Source organism: Opisthocomus hoazin, chromosome 1 (genome assembly GCF_030867145.1).
Source record: "Opisthocomus hoazin isolate bOpiHoa1 chromosome 1, bOpiHoa1.hap1, whole genome shotgun sequence".
Taxonomy (NCBI): domain Eukaryota; kingdom Metazoa; phylum Chordata; class Aves; order Opisthocomiformes; family Opisthocomidae; genus Opisthocomus; species Opisthocomus hoazin.
The window spans coordinates 157,036,060-157,057,833 of NC_134414.1; the positions used below are offsets into that span (position 1 = coordinate 157,036,060).

General features: G+C 41.0%; 1 protein-coding gene across 5 annotated transcripts in view; it reads left to right on the forward strand.

Annotated features, from left to right (window-relative positions):
- SCUBE1 (signal peptide, CUB domain and EGF like domain containing 1) overlaps positions 1–21,774 on the forward strand; it is a 218,334-nt gene that overhangs the window by 48,024 nt on the left and 148,536 nt on the right. For all 5 annotated transcript variants that reach the window (XM_075443399.1, XM_075443432.1, XM_075443410.1 and 2 more), the window contains exon 4: positions 11,192–11,326. In XM_075443399.1, the coding sequence (XP_075299514.1) occupies positions 11,192–11,326 (135 nt within the window). The remainder of the gene's footprint in view (positions 1–11,191; positions 11,327–21,774) is intronic.

The window sequence follows — 21,774 nt, forward strand, 5'->3', positions numbered from 1 at the left end:
GATTCCAGGGTCTTGGCTTTCTGTAGCACCCTGCTTTTGCTGTCGAATGCTTTCCGTGAATTTGTGCATCTTGACGTTACCCTTTTGACTTCAGTGTACAAGGTGCAAACTTAAAAGTTTGAATCAGGCTACAGCACCAATATAGAGGATTATTTTTACTGGTTCTGTTACCTTCTACAGACTTCAATCCAGATCCTTCTCAAGTATCTCAAAATATTCCCTGTGTACTGGAATTGTATCACAGTGCATAATGTAGTTTTGCATAAAAGAGGGGCAGGAAGGAACATGGACTAGTTGATGGTTGCATATTTTAGTATGGCATCTAAATAATAATAATAATTACTCATTAATTAAAGTATTAATTAAAAAGCCATTTGGCATACTTTACAAAAATGATTGTTTAGAGAATTTGGAAGGTTTAGGATGAAAGCAAAAGTTGTGGTTAAGAGGCCTTATGGCATATGGAAAGAAAGGTTTTGAAACAATTGAAATATACTTTGTGAAGTTGGTAAGACTGAAGTGGACATATGCTATTGTGCTGTAGGACAGGAGCAGAAAGGAAAGTCACAGAATCACAGAATGGTAGTGGTTGGGCAAAGCTTTTCCTCTCCATCTTAACAAAAGAAAATTCTAAGTGAAGAAAGTTGCTACAGTAATGAGTATTAGGCTATAGTACAGCCTCTTCAGCAGAGTGGTCATACCTTAGTTAAACAAGAATGGAAGCAGAATTGAAGAGTTCAAAAGAATGGAAAGAGGTATTTGCTGAGTTTATGTAGACAGCAGTGTTACAGACACTCCTCAACACAAGCCGGACATCCAGAGTTCTGGGAGCCTCCAGCTTTGTGTGCTCTAGCATTCTTTCATGGGTTTTATTCCTCTCATGAGAAGAGCTATGCAGAGAGGACAATATTTCTGTTGCAAGACCTTGAAGGTTGGCTTTACTTTGAAAATTTTGACTATAAAATTGGGTAATTCTTCATGGGAAAAAAGTGGGGTTTTTTTATTGTAGTGTACACCATACTGGTTTTCATGCAATTTTTTTTTCTTGTATTAGCTATTTTATCAGACAACATACTAAACAGAGAAAGCTCATAGGTGAAATTTTTTTATAATTCTTTTCAATTAAGTGAGCTGGAATGGGAGAGAAGTACGTTTTTCTACAATATTTTTTTCTCCTACACAGTTTCTCCAATGTAACGCGTTTATAAATGTACAAGCAACTTGAAAGTCAGGCGATCTATTTTTGTGTATCTGAATCAACAAAAAAATCCCTAAAATTATTTTTTTGCAAGTGTTCCTAGCGTATTTCTATTGTGACCAATACAGGCTGAGAAGTTTACCACTTATACTGTGATGTTAAGAGTACCACAGTCATATTTTTCAGATACATAGTAGCAAATAAAGAGTAGCAATGTTTCAATATTACTTTCTGAAAAATAGTTTTTGCAATTCAATATAATGAGGATATACATTGTTTTATTTAGGCTTAACTGGGGAGCTTGAATGATTTCCTTTGGAAAAAGCTGAGAAACTTCATTTATTTCATTAGTTCTGAGGTTTATTTTGAAGGCATAACTAAAAAACTCCTTCTGAAATTAGTCAGAGACACAAGAAAAATTACTAATATGGCAGCAAGGAATGGGTTCTAGATCCCACTAGTGATTTATAGTGACAGGCTTGGAGCTGCACTTGCAGGACAGGGAGCCAGACTTTTGTCGTGTGACTTATGAATCGTTTAGGGCTTAGTTATGCAAGACACTCAGTGCCCCAGTCCCAGTGCATCAAAACTTTTATGCGCACACCAGAGAGGAGCTGTGATACCCACTGCCTGTACAACTGCAGCATTTGCTTTCATAGGCCTGAGACTCTCAGTATGCCACTGAGTGTTGTTCAGTACTCACAAAAACCTCTGGAGCATCTTGGGGAACTCTAAGAGACTTGATTTTACTCATTTTGAAAATAACTGGAAGAACTCCTCCTAACTATAGATTCAGTATCAATTAGGCTCTGAAGGGACCACAGGCTCAGCCTGCTGATGACTGCACATTGAAAGAATGTGAAAACTCATTCTTGTGCTCTGCAATGACAGGAATATCCTGGGTACAGACAGAGTTTTGCTTCAAGTGTTTCAATTTGAAATCAGAATTTTAATAACTCTGGGAAACTGAGCTCCAAGTAAAAAGGTTCCAACAAGTGTCCACTTTGTGATTTCATACAGGTTACATGTCTGTGAGGGACTTCAGGGACATCAAGGTGCGGAATTTGTCAGAGGATGATCAGTCCATTTGCCTTAACATGCTAATACTTTTCCCTCTGACTAAAGATTCTGTACAACCAACATCAGGTATCTGAGAGTAAAAGGTAGGAAGGCTTTGAGTGGAAGAAGTTGCCCATAGAGAGCTCTGCATCATTCCTCTCATTTACAGATTAACCAGTGCATGAAACACAAGGCTTTCTCTCTTGCATATGTATTTAACCTAGCTGATACAACTGTAAAGTGAGTAGATGCATTAACTTAATATATTTGACACTGATAACAGAAGACCATGATTCGTAAGTACTTTGACTTCAGAAAAAATGAACACTCTTATATAGCTGTTACAGAAATTGTTTTATATGTTTCCAGGTGGTGGTGAAATGAATATACAGCTCTGGTGAATGTCATGGGGAAGGTGGGGATGAGGCCGTTGTTTGTGTTGATTTATTTTTGGTTCTTTGTTTGTTTTGGCTTTACACTACCATGCCAGCTCCAAACTTACGAAATTTATCCCTTCCTTACGTAGTTATGATGTTCCCGAAGTCCATTTTTCTGGCCGCCGTTGCTTTTCATTGATAATTCCCAGCTTACCAATCAAGGCAACGCTGATGAGGTGGTTGATGGTGTTCATCTGTTGAGCTGCGTAGCACTATCCCCATTTACTGCAACTTGTATGTATTAATGGGTGGCTGCTGCTTAGCTGGTGCACAGGTACCCAACTGTTTTCTAAGGCTGTTTTCTTAAAACCAGGTAGTCAAACCAAACCAGCCAACCAATCCAGCTTGTACTGTGTAACACAGCACAACTAGGTTGAGTGGTAAGCTAGTGTTGCTGTTCCATATAAAAAAAAATTAATGTTTACTGTAAGATCTTGAATATCTTTCAGGTATTTCTGTCAAGAGAAAATATTTGTTCTCAATACTGCTTTTTGTGTTACTCATGTGTTGGAGAGTGGAAATGCTGAATTAGTTTCCTTGGTGGCATAGATGCTCATTTGCCCAAGCTTCTTGTGCCAAATGAAGCATTCATTCACTGAAAATATACCTACTGAAGCTATTTGGAAAATGGGATTGCATTTACAAAACACTTTTCACCAATGGAGATTCTTTCAGGAAAGTTTAATTGTTTTGATCTGACCTACAGGAGCAATTTCAGCACTTCCAAAACATTTTCAGCGTATTACTGTTCCCCAAAAGTTTATTGTGTAGATATGTGCCTGACTAAGCCGACGCGTTTCAACTCCGGCTGCAGTTCTCTCTTCAGTGTGTTGAAGGTTGTGCTGCGGACTCTCCCATTTCTTCCACGTTTCGTGGACTGCAAGTATTACCAATACAGAGAGTGAGAATGACGTCATAGCCTAGTGGATGCTGCAATGCTTAGTTTAAAATCCTTCATCTGAACCTAGAGAGCCCCCTGACTGTGTTACTGACAGACAACAAAGAAAACCATGAGTCTAGCCATTTCCTTGGCTTTGATTACCAGTATAGATCTGGGAAATGTTACCACCTTGAAATGAAACTATTCTTTAATTTTTCATGTTAATTTATACACTTTGTTTGACCCACAGCAAAATATTTTTCGTTTTTATAAGAAAATAATCAAAACAAACACTAAAACCCTACCAATTTTGAGTTAACACAAACCAGATTTTTCTGATGCTGGAAGGGTCTAGAAGTAGATGTAAAAGGAAGCAGACAGAAGCAGTAGTTATCTTGGAAGAAGGGTATAGAATACTGCTCCAGCTGAGCCCGCAGCAGTCAGTGATGCTCCAGAGAAAGCCCATGGGTAAAGCAAAGCAAGAGACATTATGATAACAGACTGGATAATTTACTCCACTTGTCCCAAATTTTTCCTTCAGTTGATCAGGACTGCTGCTTGTTTACATCTCTGGTTAACTTCCCCTGTTCTAGTTTATGGAGGATTGTTCATCTAGCGTTGCCGCTTGGAGTGCCCCACACGCAGCTATAGCCGTCAGTGGAACTGCAAGCTTGCTGCTAACGGGGCCAGGGCTGTCCGAGCCTCACAGTAAGAGCCTCGTGCGAAGCGGGAGGCTGCTGGCATTCCCTAGACAGTGGCACTGCAGATGAAAAGAAGCAGGATCAAATTCATACGAAATTGTTTTAAGGCCCTGTATCAGAAGAATGGATAGCTTACTAAAAAGTAGTTGACTGGGAACTTGGTTGAGTTTAGGGACTGTTTTCAGGAGGCCACCGGGTGTGTGTGTCTGTCTAAAAAAATAGACATGATTACCGAATGAGAGGATAGAAGCTACAACTAAGATGTCACATTAAGGGGCTTGGATGTTTATTTTGGAAATGCTAAAAGCTGCAAAAAGGGTTTCGGTGTCCTAAAAGGACAGATAGTGGTGCCCAGTTGTTTAAGAAAGGAATAAACAAGTGACGTCAAGAGACTTGAACTTGATGCAACATTCGCGCAATGTCCGTGGAGCTGTTTACTTCAGCGCAGCAGATGGGCAGGCGTCACATGCGGCAGAGTTAAGCTCTTGTGTTAAGTGAGTATTTTGTGTGCTATAGGTAGCAAAGGAGTCTGTTGCAGCCGCATTTACACTGTGTTTGTGTAGCATGAAATTTACAGAATTCCTCTGTGTGTCACAAAACAGCTACAGAAAAAAGATTTTAAGCATTCATTTTCAAGTTGCTCCCATCTATAACTGTGCAAGCAAACAAGAAGCCTTGTCAGTGGGTGTTGAGGTGATAGGTCATTGTAGTCCATCAAGGGAGGGGATTATCCAGGACAGATCACAGGCATCATTTTAGGTGTTGTACCCTTTTATGTAAGAAAAGACTGGTTCTAGGGATCAATTCATTGATCATTTTAGAATTATTTTAGTCTTCATCACCCAAGAACATCCTTGTGATTAGTACTTCATGTTTCTCTTCTGTATGATGTGCTTTATTTTTCAGGGAAAGGTAATTTTTCACTTTTTTTTTTTTTTAATGTCTACTCCAGTAAACATTCACTGCTGTAGGATCCGTTTTTTTGCAAGTGGATCTTTTCTCAGCAAGGGCTCTAGTGAAGATTTCTGCAACTGTGGTAGTGAATGAAGTACTGTATTCAGGGTGTGATGTTCTTTTTCCTTTTCTTCACCACATTTTTCAGGGGACAAAGAGCAGAATTCTAGCCTGACGTGCAAATAGTAGAAAGTTTGGGCCCTGCTTTTAAATTCTTGGTGAAGACTGATTTCAGATCTCCTGGAGATGAGAATGCTGTATATGTAGGTAGTGGCTTCTCTTTATTCTACTATTTCCCCTTGTATGCTCATATAAAGTTGGTCTAAGAAAGATGGCATATTGTTTTTTTTATTAGCAAGGATTCCTGTTTCAATGGCCCACTCAGCTAATGCAGTGTATCACCCTCCCTACCTTGACAGCACTACCTTGTCACTACTTGTATGACTGTTCCAGCAGGAACACCTGCCTACAGCCTCTAATCTGATAGCACTTGCATTACTCCTACGTGCCAGATCCACTCTTTGGGTTTCCATAGCTATCTTGAAATAAGATCTTCCAAGACACCCGCTCGAATAGAGCATCTTGGTACTTGAAGGGAATGGAACAGGGAAGTCAGAAGAATATTTGCCAAATGTTGCAGTCATTAAGGCTAACTTCTAGAAATCGGCACTTTTTGTTTTAAAAATAATATACTGAAGTCATTTGAATTGTCTCTGTAATTATCATATTTGTGTATTGCTGTGCTTCAGGGCTCAGAACAGATGAGGTAGACAGTATGAGACTGGGGGATCTGTTAAGATCAAGAAAGATGCAGAAAAGGCAAGTAGGGAATGAATATTTACTGTTTCTCACAATAATGGGATTAGGGGCCGTTCATTTAGACTATGAAGGAACACATTTGAAATAAACAAAAGAATGTCTTTTTTATCTAACTCATAATTAAACTGCAGAAGTAATTGCACCATTATGTTGGGTTTAGAAGAGATTATACAAATTCGTACAGGAAAGAAGAAGCAGTGACAATGGTCTGGCAAGTGATTTAGGAAGGTTAAGAGGTATCTGATTGCTGAAAGCTGGAAGACCATGCCAGCAATGGTTCTGTCCCATCTCTACAGTCTTCTCTTGAGTATCACTTACACAGCAGAGAGGATGCTGGGCTAGGTGTTCTTTTGGTATAAGAATAACTATGACTATAGTAAATCCAGGAATGTGGTTGTTTTTTTTGTTTTGTTTTGTTTTTTTTAATGAGACTTTCAGCCAGCTTTCTTACTAGAAGTATTCAGAATATAGTGATTTTAAAAATCCAGAATCAGGGACTCGCATTTTCTGAGTTTGTAGTTGCTAATCATTTCTGTAACAAATACAAGATATCCTCAGTGGTGTTTTGTTGCTAACATTTGAGGAAAGTCTGCAGTATCGCTATCAGTAGTTCATCTGTCTATCACAATGTTCTGCACTGGAAAATAGGCATCTTAGATCTTCCAAAAGTTTCAAAGAGCTTAGAGAAAAACTGGTAGGATCAGCTCCCTGGATCATGAGTCAAAGTCCTGTTTTTAGAAGTCTCCAATGAATCTTAGTGCTATAGTAAGTGAGTTGTACTGTGGCTCCCAAATGCTTTGGAGAATTTGAAGATGAGAGTCAGATTTCTGACAGGTTTAAGTGCTTGTGAAAATGCTGACATGAAAGAAAAATGTCAGAAGGAAGGAAGGAAGGAAGAGAAGATCATGGGGGGAGGAAGTGGACAGTGGACATACTGTTCTTGACATTGACTCTGTGTAGCGTTTCCACTTTTATATCTTCCTGCTTGTGGATTTGGTTTCAGGTACCCTTAGCAGACCTTTCTCCCTCGATGGTATCCAAATAGGACACTTGATCAGAATAGCTTCTTTAGGCCAAAGACTGTGGGAAGCTCTGAGGCAGATCAGGGTGAAATACCAGTGGAGCTAGTCTGAAAAGTTCATCAGATAAATTAAATAAGAAACTGAAAGCATTTGTTTATTTAATAGATAAAACATGCATCTTTATAAACTGTAATGTTTCCGGAACCCTTTGATGCTGTTCCACACTACCACTCTGTAGAGGATTTCATCTTACCAGGATACAGAACACAAGTTTGATTATGTGAAGGCAGTGGGCCAAAAAGCTAGAGGTCTTATGCAAATTCAGATATGCTTTAATTTGCATAATGCTTCTGATACCTAGATATATGTATGCATATATATATGCATCCATTATCTCTTCTTCTGAAAGCGACTTCTCCTTTCCCAGCTCCCTGAACTGGCTCTTCCCTTATTCGTTGTTGCCCTTGATGTGACTGGACAATTTGAAGTCCAGGCCCTCATGTCCCTTGAAACATAAGTTTGTCGCTCTGGTCTAAACTCTGTATAAGCAATTCTAGCTCTTGTGCTGGTTGTCACCTTTGCTATTTATTTGTGCTGGTAAGGTGTAGTTAAGGGCTGTGGAAACTGCGTTATTTCTAGATGCTGCTATCAAGGATTGGCTTTGGTGGAAGTAATCACAGGACAGTTGTTCATGATGAGTGTTACAGAGAATGGCTTAAGGACATATATTCACTTTCTCCTAGTTTTTTCTCCCCTTTTTGAGGATGGGGGTTGGAGCACCTGTGTGAGATAACCATCTGAGCTCATCTCAGGTGAGAACCTGTTTCCATCTTTTTGTGAGTTTGGATTATGTAGGTTTGCTGAAACCTTGCTCCAGCTTCCACACTGGGATTATCAGTAGGATTCAGAGGCTCAGGTCTCATGTAAGCAGTGGATAACGTACTCTAGGAATCAGCACACTGTCAGATGGTGAGGCCAGGCTGGATGAAAGAATTTTTGCAAGAGAAAGAGTCTAGGAAATGGATTTGAGTTTCCATACACCAGTGTAAAGGAAGGGAGACCTGCACCTGCTGCCTTGGGGCTGCTGTCCTCAGGGAGACAACCCTGGTCCTGGAAAAGATGACCAGGGGTAGCTGATTTTGTGTAACAGGGTGCTGAAGAAGACATGCCTGTCTGCTCTAAAAAAACCCCATTTTTATAAAGGGTAGAGTAATAAAGAAAGTGAGCTTTGTGCTCAATAAATTAAAAGTTCTTTGAAAGAGTGTAGTTGGGGCTTAGAGTAGGTGTTTGAGTGAAGAGATTTCACATCATAAATTACTTTTTTCATATATCTAGAGTTAGGCCCTGGGGTGCAGGTCTCCAGCAGGTGTAAACTATCAGACAGAGTGGCAACAATTAAAGCTTCTGAGGATCCACCCTCAGTTTTTCAAAACAGTCAACAGCCTGGTTTGACATGTAGAGCCTCCAAAACTGGAGCCAGAAGAGCTGTATTGAAAACCTGGCTACTTATTTTGGTTTTTATGTGGAACTTAATCTCTAGAAAATCTGATCCAAAATGCAGTCTCACATGTGCTGCATTACTGATGTTTACACGTTCAGCTGTGTAACTTGAGCTGCATTGAATGAGCTTTGCACAAACAATGAAGGAAAAAGCCTCCTTGGCAGCTATTTCATTTGGGAGCTTTGAGAAAATTCACATACATGAAGGAATTATTCTGCTAGGTCTACCAAAGCTTGAGCTCACTGGAGTCAATAGAGTTCTCTCTCTTAACTTCAGAAAACTTTTTTACCCCATTCTCTAAACTGGGTTAGTAATAGGCTGATTATAACGTGACTTTATTGGAAAGAAAGTTTACCAAGGAAATAATTCAGTCCAACAGATTGCTTGGTATGGTGGATAGTAAGCAATACTACCCTTTAGGAGTGCAGTAAGACAAAGTGCTTCAAAAAGACTGCGCTGGCAGGACTGAGGCCTGCGAAGAGAAGCTGTGAACCCTACGCCGCCAGGCCCAGGGTCGCTGGAGAGCCTGTGGCATGGAGACAGAGGTACAGCAGTCCTAGGTCCCAGCTGCTCCTTGCTTCAACTCCGCCTCTTCACAAATGCACATTAAATAATTTTGAGGCAAGTAATTGAAAACAATTAGAAGAAATTCCTCTTGGTAAGACTTCTTAAAGAGTTTAAATTGTAATAACTTTTATTCCAGTGTATGGATTTGGGGCTTGGTGGTAAATTGAGCTGTCTCTTTGCAGAAGTTGTAAATCGCCAGCATTTGCTATCAAGAGCAGAAAAAGATGTTTATAAATCATTGCATTTGTTTCAGATTATTCATCAGAGCTGGAAGGCAATTGTTGAAGTCGCTTTGTGATACTATAAACAGGACACGTACTTTGTAGCAAAATTTTGGGACTTGTACATGTACCAACTGAGACTTTTTCTTTCAGTAAGTGTTGAGCTAATCTTCCAGAGAGGGGGATCTAGATTCCAGCGTGCTGTTGTGAAGGAACAAGTCTGAGCTGGCACCAAGAGGGCGGCAAGGCCTGCTGACTCAGAGTGGGGGTCTCACAAAGCCGTCTTGTTTATCTTTCCTGCTTGCTGCTGCAGCAGGCAAGGAAAGGCTTCGTGTCTCCTTTTCTTAACGCCCTTCCAAACTGCTCTGATGGGGTTATGAAAAGGTTCAAATCTGGAAGAGAGCAAGAACTGAGGGCGGGAAGGATTTTGATACAGAAAATTTGGGGTAATAGTGCTTAACATTTCCTGCTAAATAAAAAAGGGAGAAGGACTGTCTACACACTTGCATTGTAGTTCAAGACAGGAGGAGACGGCCTGGTTTCCCTGGGGACTGCTGTAATTACCCTAGAGCTTTTTTTTTTCTGTGAGAAAGAGCTACAGTTTCTGTCACATGAAGTGCAGGCAGCACACCAGCACAAACAGCAATAGCAGGCTTAGCTGAGCAAGCTGCTGGAACTAGCCGATATTCCTCTGTTAGTTACCGGCTGAGTTTCTGCAGCGTTTCAGAGCTTCCTTGGCCTTGCCTGCAAGGGGGCTGGCGAAAGAAGCTTGGTTTGCCTTAGTGTATTGTGGCCAGTCCTGGAGGAATTAATTTCTGCCGGACCTGTGCCAGCTCTCCTGAGATTTTGAATGTTGTGGATGATTTAGTTTTGCTGTGTTTTTCCCCCCCTCCAAAAATAAAATGAAAGCAAAACACACACCAACTGATTTGCTGACATGTTGGCACATACTGTGAAATAACTAACTGGTTACAGAGTCTCCATAAAAAAGGAAAACATGGATTTTTCAGGTGGCAAGTTGCTTTTATCCAAGGAAAAAACAGCAAATGGATATGATACACTTTTTATGAGCAAAACAGGGGAGTTGCAAGGTTGAATGTGGGTCAGATAACTTTTAGTGACGGTGGTTTCCCAATGCTGAAACATATGGCTCTGTTAAACACAACAGCATGAAAACTTTTATGCCAGAGAGAGGTGATGGGGGATAGGCAGGGACCCTCAAAACAGCCAGTAGCTAATGCTGCCTTTGTGGTTTTATATATTTGCCTATTAAAATGACAATACAGACATGGAACATTTAGATTTAAGAAGCCTTCTTTTCATTAAACAACATTAAACAAACTGACAAAGTAGGGGGTTATGACTCCAGTAATTGAAACATGCTGTTCTGTTCAAGACCAGAACTCTATAAAGACTCTTTTCACCCAGTAATGCCCTTTGTGTTTGCCTGCTACCCCTGCTAGAAATTACTGTAGGCCTGAAGTATGTCTTTCCAAGTGGAGTGGGAATGACAGAGTGCAACACCACACTTGGCAGACGGGGTCACAGCCTTTTTAGGACGTTAACATTCATTGTGCATTGGAAATCAATTTGCAGCTCAGAATGCATGGAGACTTAGCTGGACTCCTCTCCCCACTGCTTTTTATGTTAACTTTAAACCTAGGATGCAGGAAAAAGAATTAGATGGATTAATTGGGATTAACTCTGGTGGGGTTCGAGTAGTTTTCATTAGCTTAATTTACAGCGTGCCTTTTCATGGATTCGTTGCTCTTCTAGATGTGCATTCTGAACCTGTACATTATCTTGCATTTCTTGTTTCTTCTCTCTTCTAGATGTTGATGAGTGTCAGGATAACAATGGAGGGTGCCAGCAGATCTGTGTAAATACTATGGGCAGCTACGAATGTCAGTGCAAAGAGGGCTTTTTTCTGAGTGATAACCAGCATACCTGCATTCATCGCTCCATTGGTAAGTTTTCAGTGCGTAAATTGTGCTCGTTAGATAACTGTGTTCAAACAGAAATGCAGAAACTGTTTTGTTGGTTTTTTTTTTTATCCCCAGAGCTCACAAAATAATTTCACTGGTTGGTTGGAACTGATTGATTCCTCTGCTACCCAAAATTGTAGCAGTCATAAATAAGACAGGGGAAAAGGCTTTAATTGACATAGAAATTATGCTTGGTTCAAACAGCAGGCTCTTTGGGCAGGCAGAGACAGAGTTTCAAACGGCACCTTTCTGCTGCTGAGTTTCCAAGACTTAAAAATTTCTAATCTGTTTATTGTGTAATAATTCACCCGTCTTCCACCTTAGACAGCAAGGCATACAAATGTAATACAAAATGAACATCTTGTTGCTTCTGGGAGTTATACAGGTTATGTTTTTTGCTAGTCATGTAACTCATTGCTTCACTGCAGACTGTTGATGGCTGGTATTATATTGACGCAGCGTTTTTCTTTGGTTCAGTACACCGTCTAGGGTGGATTAGTAAACTGCTTCTCTCTTGCCTATGCATTAGTGGTAGAAATAAGGAATCCCTGCAAAACTGTGATCCTTGTCTGCTGCTGGTTTTGACTAGAACGAGCAGCTCTCCCTTTTCTATACATGTCAGACATGGAAGACAAGTTGGAGTGGAAAGGGAGAAAAGAAAACAGTGTAGCTATAAATCTTTGCAAGTAAGTGGACTCTTTGTGTGTTCATTCAGACTTCTGGTGACCCTGGCAGCAATGGGAATATATGCTAGCAAACTCATTTACCAATAGGCAATACAGAATGACAAAGTAGCAAGGTAAGTCTGGTGATCAACAATGTGAGCACACTGTAAATTTCAACAAGCCACACAAATGGTTCTGAACTACTTTAAGTCACTAAAATTAACCAGAAAATCCTACTTGAACAGAGAGTATGAATTTAGTCACTCCGTTGACAAAAAAACCACAATGTTGTAGTGTAGCATCCCAGAAATGTAAATGTATTTCTGACACTGTGTATCTGCTTACACAGAATTGTAAAGACAAGTAGTAATTTTGATTTTCAGAAATGTGAACCTCTGGAGTATATTCACACGTCCACTTTTTAGCATGATTATTAAGTTTTAAGCGATTGAGGTATTTTGACTATGACAAGATCATACAATTAAGCCCGATCCACCAGTGCATTTTCAAGGTTGTTACCTAATAGGTTTTTAGTCATTCTTTTCAACATAAATTGCTCAAATTTCTGTCCAGTGTAAAGTAACCTTGACACAGAAATATCCAACAGAGGAAGGAATAGTAGCTGGAGGCTTAATGAAAACCACTTGCAGAGTATTGCCATACAATCATTATTTCAATTTGCACGTTATAAAAATTCCCAGCTGTAATAAAAGAGAATTTAGTTATCTGAGATGGAAACTAATGAAATAAATGAAAAATGAGACTCTAAAGGCAAAAGTTTCTTCTAAGGGATATATTTACTGGAGGAAAAGGGTAAGTTTTTGTGGCAAAGAGGATTCCTAGTTTGCTGGAAGGACTGGGGGAGTGCATTTGAGGGTTGACTGCTGTATGCACATAATAAATATACACGGGAATAATATATTTGTGTTAACTTGTTTGCAAATTAAATGTCATACAAGGCACAGATGCTTAATCTGAAGCAACATCTTCAAATTATTTTAGATCTGAAAAAAACAAGCAACCCACCAAACAGACCAATGGCGATTACAAAGTGGTTTATGAACAAGCAGTTTGTAGCTTTTCAAAAACAAAGTGCCAATTTACAGTAACAGCAGACGTGATACCGTAGTGCCATGATCCCCCACACATATACATCAGGTGGATATGCTGGAGGAAGGCAATGCAGTGAAATGATCTCATTCAGTTGTCAGAGCAGCCTGAACTGCAAATAGTAAACCTGCGTGGTGAGAAAGTAAGTGGCTTTTTTAATATCTCTGTGTTTACTCACTTTCACCTGTCTCGCGTGTAAGCGCTGCTACAGAAACTGTTGGAACACAAAAACATGCATCAATGTATGTAGCCAGAATTGCACCTAGGGCTCGACTGTGCCTATACCTCTGCTGGTAAGCAAGGCTGAAGTGGACAAAGGCACGCCACACAGCTAGCGTTGCAGTCCAAATACAAAGGCACTGACTTGCCAAAGCCCTTTCGCAAGGTTATTGACTTTGAGTGTAACAGCATCCATTAACTGCAGTGGGATTACTTTTCTGCCTCTGAAAAATGCATGTGCAGTCACATAATCTCTGTGTCCTTCACATTACCTAAAGTCTCTTCAAGGATTCAACTAGTCTAAAACAGTCAGCCATAAGGTTCTTCATGCAGTTCACTACCACCTTTTTTCCCTCCTGTTTCCAAATGCCTTGGGGAAAAGGGAGAAGTGTTGCAAGGTGCTTAGGATGTACTTGGAGTTGGGATGAGTTCAGAATGGAGGGACCAGTACCAAGCTTAAGCAATCCTTCTCTGCCGGCCCAGCTCACCTACCTCGGCCATTAGCAAGGCTGGTGCTGACCACGTGCTTTCAGCTCATCAGCACAGTCAAGTGATGTGGTAGTTTCAGAGTTGAAAGAGGGCCATGAATATTCTCTTGGGGGTTGAGCAGAGGAAGGAATATGTCCCTTTTTGCACTAACCAGCTAAGGGAAAAGTGTCGTCTTGTATGACGCACCCTCCTTAAAATTTTTGGCTGCTGTGTGAATTTCCTCAGCTTCCAGAGGTGTGCTGTGCCTGTCCTTGTGTTTTGGGTGTGTACTGTACCACCGTGCTCCTACCCACAAGCTGTGGCTAAAAGCCATACTGGAATTCATGGTACGGACTTTTGATATCATCTTTGTGTCCAAAACAACATGTTTGCTTACCATCCGGAAGTGTTCTTCTTAATTCCTGTGGCCAAAAAGGCCACAGAGAAATATGAATTTTATACCAGCAGGAGGCCAGACCGACATGAAAGTCAGGGCAAACCCTGGTTTCCCAGTATTTGCTTTATTTCACTGTCTTCGTTCTAGGCCTACTGATTTGTTTGGTTTAGTCTCAGTATCTTTTGGGAGGATGCTATGCCCAGTATGACTTACCTCATTTATTTTTGCATAAAACTTAACTTCTGTTTGCTGAGTCAGATTTCAGTACTCGTTTATTCACAATAATGATGGCAACAATGGGGGGAGAGAATTGGATGGAGGATGGATTGTAAAAGATGCAAGAACTTGAGAGTTGTTTATCTTAATATATCTTAATTGCAATAGTAGATGTGAACACTGTGAATGGTACCGGAGACACATTAGTGTTTGTTTCCTCATGACTTAAAAAGAAACCAGAATAGAACAGCTGTTACTGTATCATCCCCAGCTCCAGAGGGACTGTATGTTTAATAAATGTGGAGATTAGTATTGTACACTACAGCTATGACTGAGTCAGGTGAGTGGGTTACAGCATGCTTTCCCTTAATTTGGTGATAAGCCAAAAGTGCCAATTATGTAGAGCCTCTGGGCACATCCTTAAAGTCCTGGTGATATCAAAGTTGGTTAAAAATCTGAACTGGGCAAAAAAAGCATCAAAATAGACATATATGCCTGTATCTCCGCTGAAGTTCAGAGTGCTCAGAATGAAGGGTATGTTGTGCCCCATTTGCATTACAACTATAAAAGGTATTGTAGTCAGGAGCCCTGGCTACAAGCTGCCCCACCAACCAGAACTGTCAGCTGAAGTGTTGTAGAAAGCCATTGCTGTCCCACCTCCAGAGAACAAGTCTCCTAAAGCACAAAGGGTGTTTTCTTACAAGCTGGATACTTCAGGAGTTCTCGGTCTAGGAAGACTTCTGTCCCTTCAGATTCGATCCCCTGAATGTCTGCCTAAAGCATAGTCATGTTAATGGTCTTGTATCTGCTGATTGTTCGCTGCCAAAGTTTTTATACAGCTAGTGCCAAGTACGCTAAAAAGGCAGGTACAATTAGGCGTGGTAATTAGAAGTGGTGACAAGAAGAGGCAGAGAAGTACCAGGCTGTAGAGGGCTGGAAATCATGATGGTCTGTTCAAACGGTGGAAAAGCTTTTCATACAGTTGTCACCATCATTTTCAAGCCTGTTAAAAAAAACATTTGGCAAGGAAATGCTTTTTCACTTCCCTTTATCCCATTAGGCTTATATTCTTAGCAGAGTTAGGAGGGTTGACATGAAGTCAAGCTACCACAACTTGGCAAGTTGCTGTGCTGTGGAGACCCAAAACCAGCTTGTCTGTTTCTGCACTGAAAGTGTAACAGTTTAGTCCCAGAGGAAAGAGAAACAAGCTAAGCCAAGTTGTCCTGCATTTGTCATGGGCAAAATGAGCTTACCAAATGGTTTACCGTGCTTGTGCGGATACATAGTAACTTGTTAAACTTGATTATATGTTTAAACCCTTGTTAATTTTGCAGTCACAGCATGGGGGTCCTTCGGTCAGCTGACATCAAACTACCAAGTTTCTTCTTCTGAGGATTATAAAACCACCTTTGTTCAATTTTTTTGTTCTTACTTTCCATGATTTATTTTTATTCCTTACCTGTTTTCTAAGTTCAGTGGGATTTTACAGCAGCAGAATAATGTGTTAGGACTTGCTAGGGGGAAGCATGATCCCCAGTCAGTGCAGGAAAGGTTACAGATTGGGATTCTGGACTTTATTCCCATCTCTGGTGCTGATGCCTTGTGGGTCTCTGGGCAAGAAGGTTATAGTGACCCAGAATTTCTGCAAAGCACTCTAGAGGACAGAGGTGCTTGTTCTACAGAAAGCACGATAATCTGTTCATCTTCAGATTAATGTGGAAGGCTGACTTTAAATAATGAAGTGTTTCCAGCACTGTTGCAGACTTAATGAAATACAGGGTTTCTCATCTTAACTATGAAAACTCTTTCATGATGATGTAACTGGTTAAATTACTCCATTACTTGAATATACTTTGCCATAGCTACTCCAAGTACAGCCATTCCATTCACTGGAGCAGAACAGTCCTATCTGCATTTTTAAATTGGAATCCTAATATGATTGTACAGTAGAGAAATATATGTAAAATAAATTTTAAGGAAACCAATTCATGTGCTTTTAGATAACATAGTAAGAAAACCTTTCAAGTCGGTGCAAGTTTGATCTGGACAAACACTGTGATCTTGGAAGCTTTTTCCTACAACTGCATTACAGTACAACCTAAGTGTAATAGAGGCTTGTCTGTTTATACAGAATCACAGAATCACAGAATAGTAGGGGTTGGAAGGGACCTCTGTGGGTCACCTAGTCCAACCCTCCTGCCGAAGCAGGATCACCTACAGCAGGCTGCACAGGACCGCGTCCAGGCGGGTCTTGAAGATCTCCAGAGAAGGAGACTCCACAGCCTCCCTGAGCAGCCTGTTCCAGTGCTCCGTCACCCTCAGAGGGAAGAAGTTCTTCCTCATGTTCAGATGGAGCTTCCTGTTCCTCAGTTTGTGCCCATTGCCCCTTTGTCCTGTCACTGGGCACCACTGAAAAGAGCTTGGCCCCATCCTCCTGACACCCACCCTTCAGATATTTATAAGCATTTATTAGGTCCCCTCTCAGCCTTCTCTTCTTCAGGCTGAACAAGGCCAGTTCCCTCAGCCTCTCCTCGTAGGGGAGATGTTCCAGTCCCGTCCTCATCCTCGTAGCCCTCCGCTGGACTCTCTCCAGTAGCTCTTCATCTTTCTTGAACTGGGGAGCCCAGAACTGGACAGAGTACTCCAGATGAGGCCTCACCAGGGCAGTGTAGAGGGGAAGGAGAACCTCCCTCGTCCTGCTGGCCACACTCTTCTTGATGCACCCCAGGATCCCATTGGCTTTCTTGGCAGCCAGGGCACACTGCTGGCTCATGGTTAACCTGTTGTCCACCAGGACACCCAGGTCCCTCTCCACAGAGCTGCTCTCTAGCAGGTCCACCCCAAGCCTGTACTGATGCATTCCCATGATACATTTTGAATAAATAGTTCAACTGATTACCTTTCACCAAATATATGATACAGAACGTATTCACGAAAAAAGGCTTAATAAACCATTTTAAATCTCATTGTGCCCTGTTAGAAGTATATAACCTTTTAAAACTGTGTATAACCCATGAAAATTGCTGTACTTCAATTTCAGGGATTATTATTTGCTCCAGCGGCCTGTGTGAAAGGCACCTCACATTTGCTTTCTCCATTCTTCTGGAATGGAAGAAGTTTGTCATTTGTCTGGAGGGAGAATGCAACAGGTGAAAACACCTAGTATAAGTAAAAAATAATCTCTGTTAGGTCTGATCTCCCTCCTCTCATATATCAGTGATTTATCATTATTAGGACTAGTAAAGTTGCACTGGTATAAAACTAGTTTAAGTGAAATCTGACTTAAGGTCAGCTGTAAGGGGAAGCAGTAATTATATAATTATAAAAACAACATTATGTGGAAGTTTAGGACTAGATATAAGAGTAAATAGTCTCATAGAATCATAGAACAGCCCAGGCTGGAATGCACCTTGACAGATCATCTGGTCCAAACTTTTGTGGGAAAGGGAGCCTAGATAAGATTATGAAGTGCCCTGTCTAGTCGCATCTTGAAAACCACCAGCAGTGGGGACTCTACCATGGGGAGGTTGCTCCAGTGAACGATTGTTCTCATTGTAAAATATTTCTTTCTTATGTCAAGATTAAACCTCTCCGGGTGAAGCTTTGTACCCATTGCCCTTTGTCTTCTCCATGTGGCTCCTTGTGAAAAGATAGCCTCCATCCTTTGCCCTTTAAGTACTATCCAGATAAAACCACAAAAGCAGGTGTTCAACTATCAAAATTGTTGGTAGTTTTTTGTTGGGTTTTTTTTCCCCTCATCTTTTCACATTGAGGCCTTCAATAAATGTCAGCTTAAATGGTGACTGCTTAGGACATCATAGAATTGGAGGCAAAGGCATGTCACTTTTGGCTTGCAAAAAGATTGTGTATCTGAAACCTGAGACTGCAGTCGTCCTTTCATATGTAAGAAAACTGAGGTGTAAACATTACAGTGTTGTCTAAAGCTCTTGTGACTGTGTCTGAGCTGCAGGATAGATTCACTGTTAGAGCAGCTGTAGTCCTGTTCCTCAGAGCAGTCCAGATAGAAATCAGGGTGTGAGGAAATTATGTAGGATATGAAATCAGTATAGAGCTTCAGTATATCTCGAGTTGCAGAGTTAAATACAGCCAAGTAGAGTTGGTTGGAGGCCCTCATTAAGTTCCTAGGGATCAATTCAGACCCGTATTGTACTTGTATGCAACAAAATATGATGAAGTCTGTTCATATTCTACCTAGTTTTATAGCTCACTTGCCTTCTGAAGGAAAAATATTCAAAAGTTTCTGGAACTTTGAATTAGGTTTAATTCAGAAAGAAAACCAAAGTTTGTGGAGTAATCAATACCCTCTGATGCTTTGCTTCAGCTGAGATTGAATGCACTAGTAAACCAGCTGGTTAGCAGGATGCAATAGTGGTGAGTTCATTGAAATGCAAAGGAGAGGTCTCCCAGCGCTCAGGAGCAATAGCAGTGTGCCAGATTTTGCCAACATCTGGGACTGCATTCTAAGAGCGTTGTGCAGAAGTTGTCCTGTAACAGGTCCCAGGTTTAAGTGTACTGATCAGAACAGACATAAATATTTTAAAAACAAAAAATGAAGAACATAATAATGAAAAAAATAAAGCCTAGATGTACTAGAAAACATGAACTGGTAAGTAATCTAGAAGTCACATGTGTAACTTGCATATAGTGCTTGAACAGTGGTGGAAGTAGATGCACAGTTGAACATGGGTTGACTAAGTGATAAACTAGGACATGCAGATAATTTGTCAAGGAGTCAGAATCTGAAATAGTTTCGTGGTGTGGTGGTTGTTTCTGCATGGCTCCATTGCCAAGGCCTTTTGGTATGGGAAAGATGAAACTAAAGGGGGAAAAGAAGTGTGTAAGAAGTGATGAAGCTGGAGATGCAAAGAAGTGTGTCCTGGAAAGAGCAGCCATTTGAAACACGCCGCTGCAGTGTGGCAGCCAGCCAGCTTGCCGGGGGCAGCGGGGAGTTTGTAAGTCAGACCAAAAATCTCTCCGCACCCGAGTGACAGAAAGTGCAGCGAACAGCCTGTAGCTCAGCAACTGACTGACTGGCAATGCTGACAAGGTGGGAAAGCTACACGCACGAATGGGAAAACACACTGGAAAGTAGTGCATTAAAAAAATGAAAGAGAGAAAATATGCAAAGGAGGCTTTCACACTCAATCATTCAATAGCACTGGAAGTGAACCAATGTTCTGTTCATACTATCTGCTCTGGATATAGCAGGATTATATTCAATAAAAGAACTGACATGGTTTTTGAAGGCCTCTAGCATCCAGTTAACTGAAACATCAAGTGAGAAAGATCTGGGAGAATATTAAGCCAGAGTGTACTGGAGAAAGTCTTGCATTCACACATGCACACAACAAATGCGCTCTGTTTTAAGTATACCATGCGTTGTATTTGTCATGATGTGTCTCTCATGCCATCAGGGATACAGTGATGAATTCAGGGCCCACTCTGAATACTGTGTAAAGATGCTCAGCATCTTTCATACCTGCTGTAGTCACTATGGGCCACTCCGTGCATGTCTTGTATTTTTCACTATGCAGAGAAATCGGCTGCAGACCAGAGCATGTTGCAGTCACTGTTCCTCTCTTCTACTGTTCATGACAAATCTCAAGAGATGCGATCCAGCAGGAAATCTCCAGAGGCCGATACCGCAAAGTGGTTCTGGCTATAAACAATCAGGAACTCAAGATATGAATGCCAAATACCTGTTCATATGTACTGTTACCCTCCTGTATATGGCATGCATTTAATGAGTTCTATTAATTATTCAGTTCCATGTAATTATGTTTGAGATTGCTCTGAACTATTCTGAAGTAGTTTAGGACTTAATGGAAATAAGAAGGAAGATGCTTCTATTTAATAGCTGTGTATATTTTCAAGCCTAAGAATACTTGCATGCTCTGTTAAGCTTTATATCTTAGAAGTATCCCGGTCATAAAATTGTTGTGTTTGTTACTGTTCTTGATGGTATTTTGATTATTTTATACTTGAGCACTAGTCAAGAATGGGGCCAGATTGTACGAGACCTCATACAAACTGAGAAGATTTACAGCCTAAGTAAACAAGGCAAACACAGGGCAAAGGACAGCACAAAACACGTAGTCACTGGGAACGTTTTCATGGCAGAAACACTGTAGTAGCACCATGAGATATTTTTAAGAGGGGGCACAAAGGAAGAAGGGAGTGAGTCAAGGTTATGTCAGGTAAACAGAAAGTAAGAGAGGGAGGGAGACTGCCAGCCAACCAAGCGGGAGTGAGGTGGAGGAGAAATAGGTTGGAGAAGAAAAGAAGGGTGTGAAACAGTTAGCACAAGGCAAAATCTATACTACTTCTCTGTTTCCTTAATACACTGGTGCACTAATGCCATTTCTTTTCAGTATCCTCTCACTCATAGTTTGCTTTCCATTTAGCTAACTCCTCTCCTGTGTACACCTCAGTATAATCATAGTACAGTCAGGCTGCAGCAGCACCTTTGAAAACGAATGTTTTTCTCAGTGGAACGAGTCACGTGCTGAGATTGCAAAGCCAACCTGCAATAGTGCCAAAGTGATTAGCATGATCCCCTTGCAAGGGTTCGACTCCTTTGCTTCTCCCAGGAGTCCAGAACTGCAGAAACAGAGGTGTGAAGTATAGCAGGGAGAAAGCGTCGTGTGCTGTTGGAGTCGCTCTCTGAACTGCGCTAACCATGGATAAGAGCATTGAGCCTGTGCGGTGAATCAGTTTACCCGCTCTTTGTGCATGATGCACAGTATGATCGAGTGCTTTCAAAAGGGTCTGCCTGGCTTACCAGTGCTGAGAAGCTGCAAATAATCTCTCTTCTCTTGTTCCAACATAAAGCATTCGCCTTTGAGGAAAAGCAAGAGCACTTGTCCCTATTTGATGTGGAGCACCTCTTTTAAATGTTCTTCTCTGTGTTTATAGCTGACTATGTGTAAGCCAATTGTATCCAGTACGGTGTGCTGCAAGCGCTGTGTTACACTGGTGATTTACCAGAGTTGGTAGGTTTTCTCCCTGCAGTTAACGTGGGCTGAGGATAATATAAGAGCTGCTATCTTCAATCCATATCAAACTGCAGAGTACTAGACAGGCCAAAACTAAAAACCTCCTTACTCAAACATTAATTTTTGACAGAAATTCTCATGAATGGTGTTGGCATTTCAGAATTTAGTGTGATGAGAGTTGGTTATGTAAACTGACATTTGTTTGGAATGCTACAAATGCCAAGATGGGGAAGCAGCGATGTGAATTATTCTTACGCCATGCATTTCTCTTTCTGCCTGCTTCGGAAGCAAACTCCTAGTTATTTGCTTTTCTAATCACTGATTCACTAGAGGATGTCT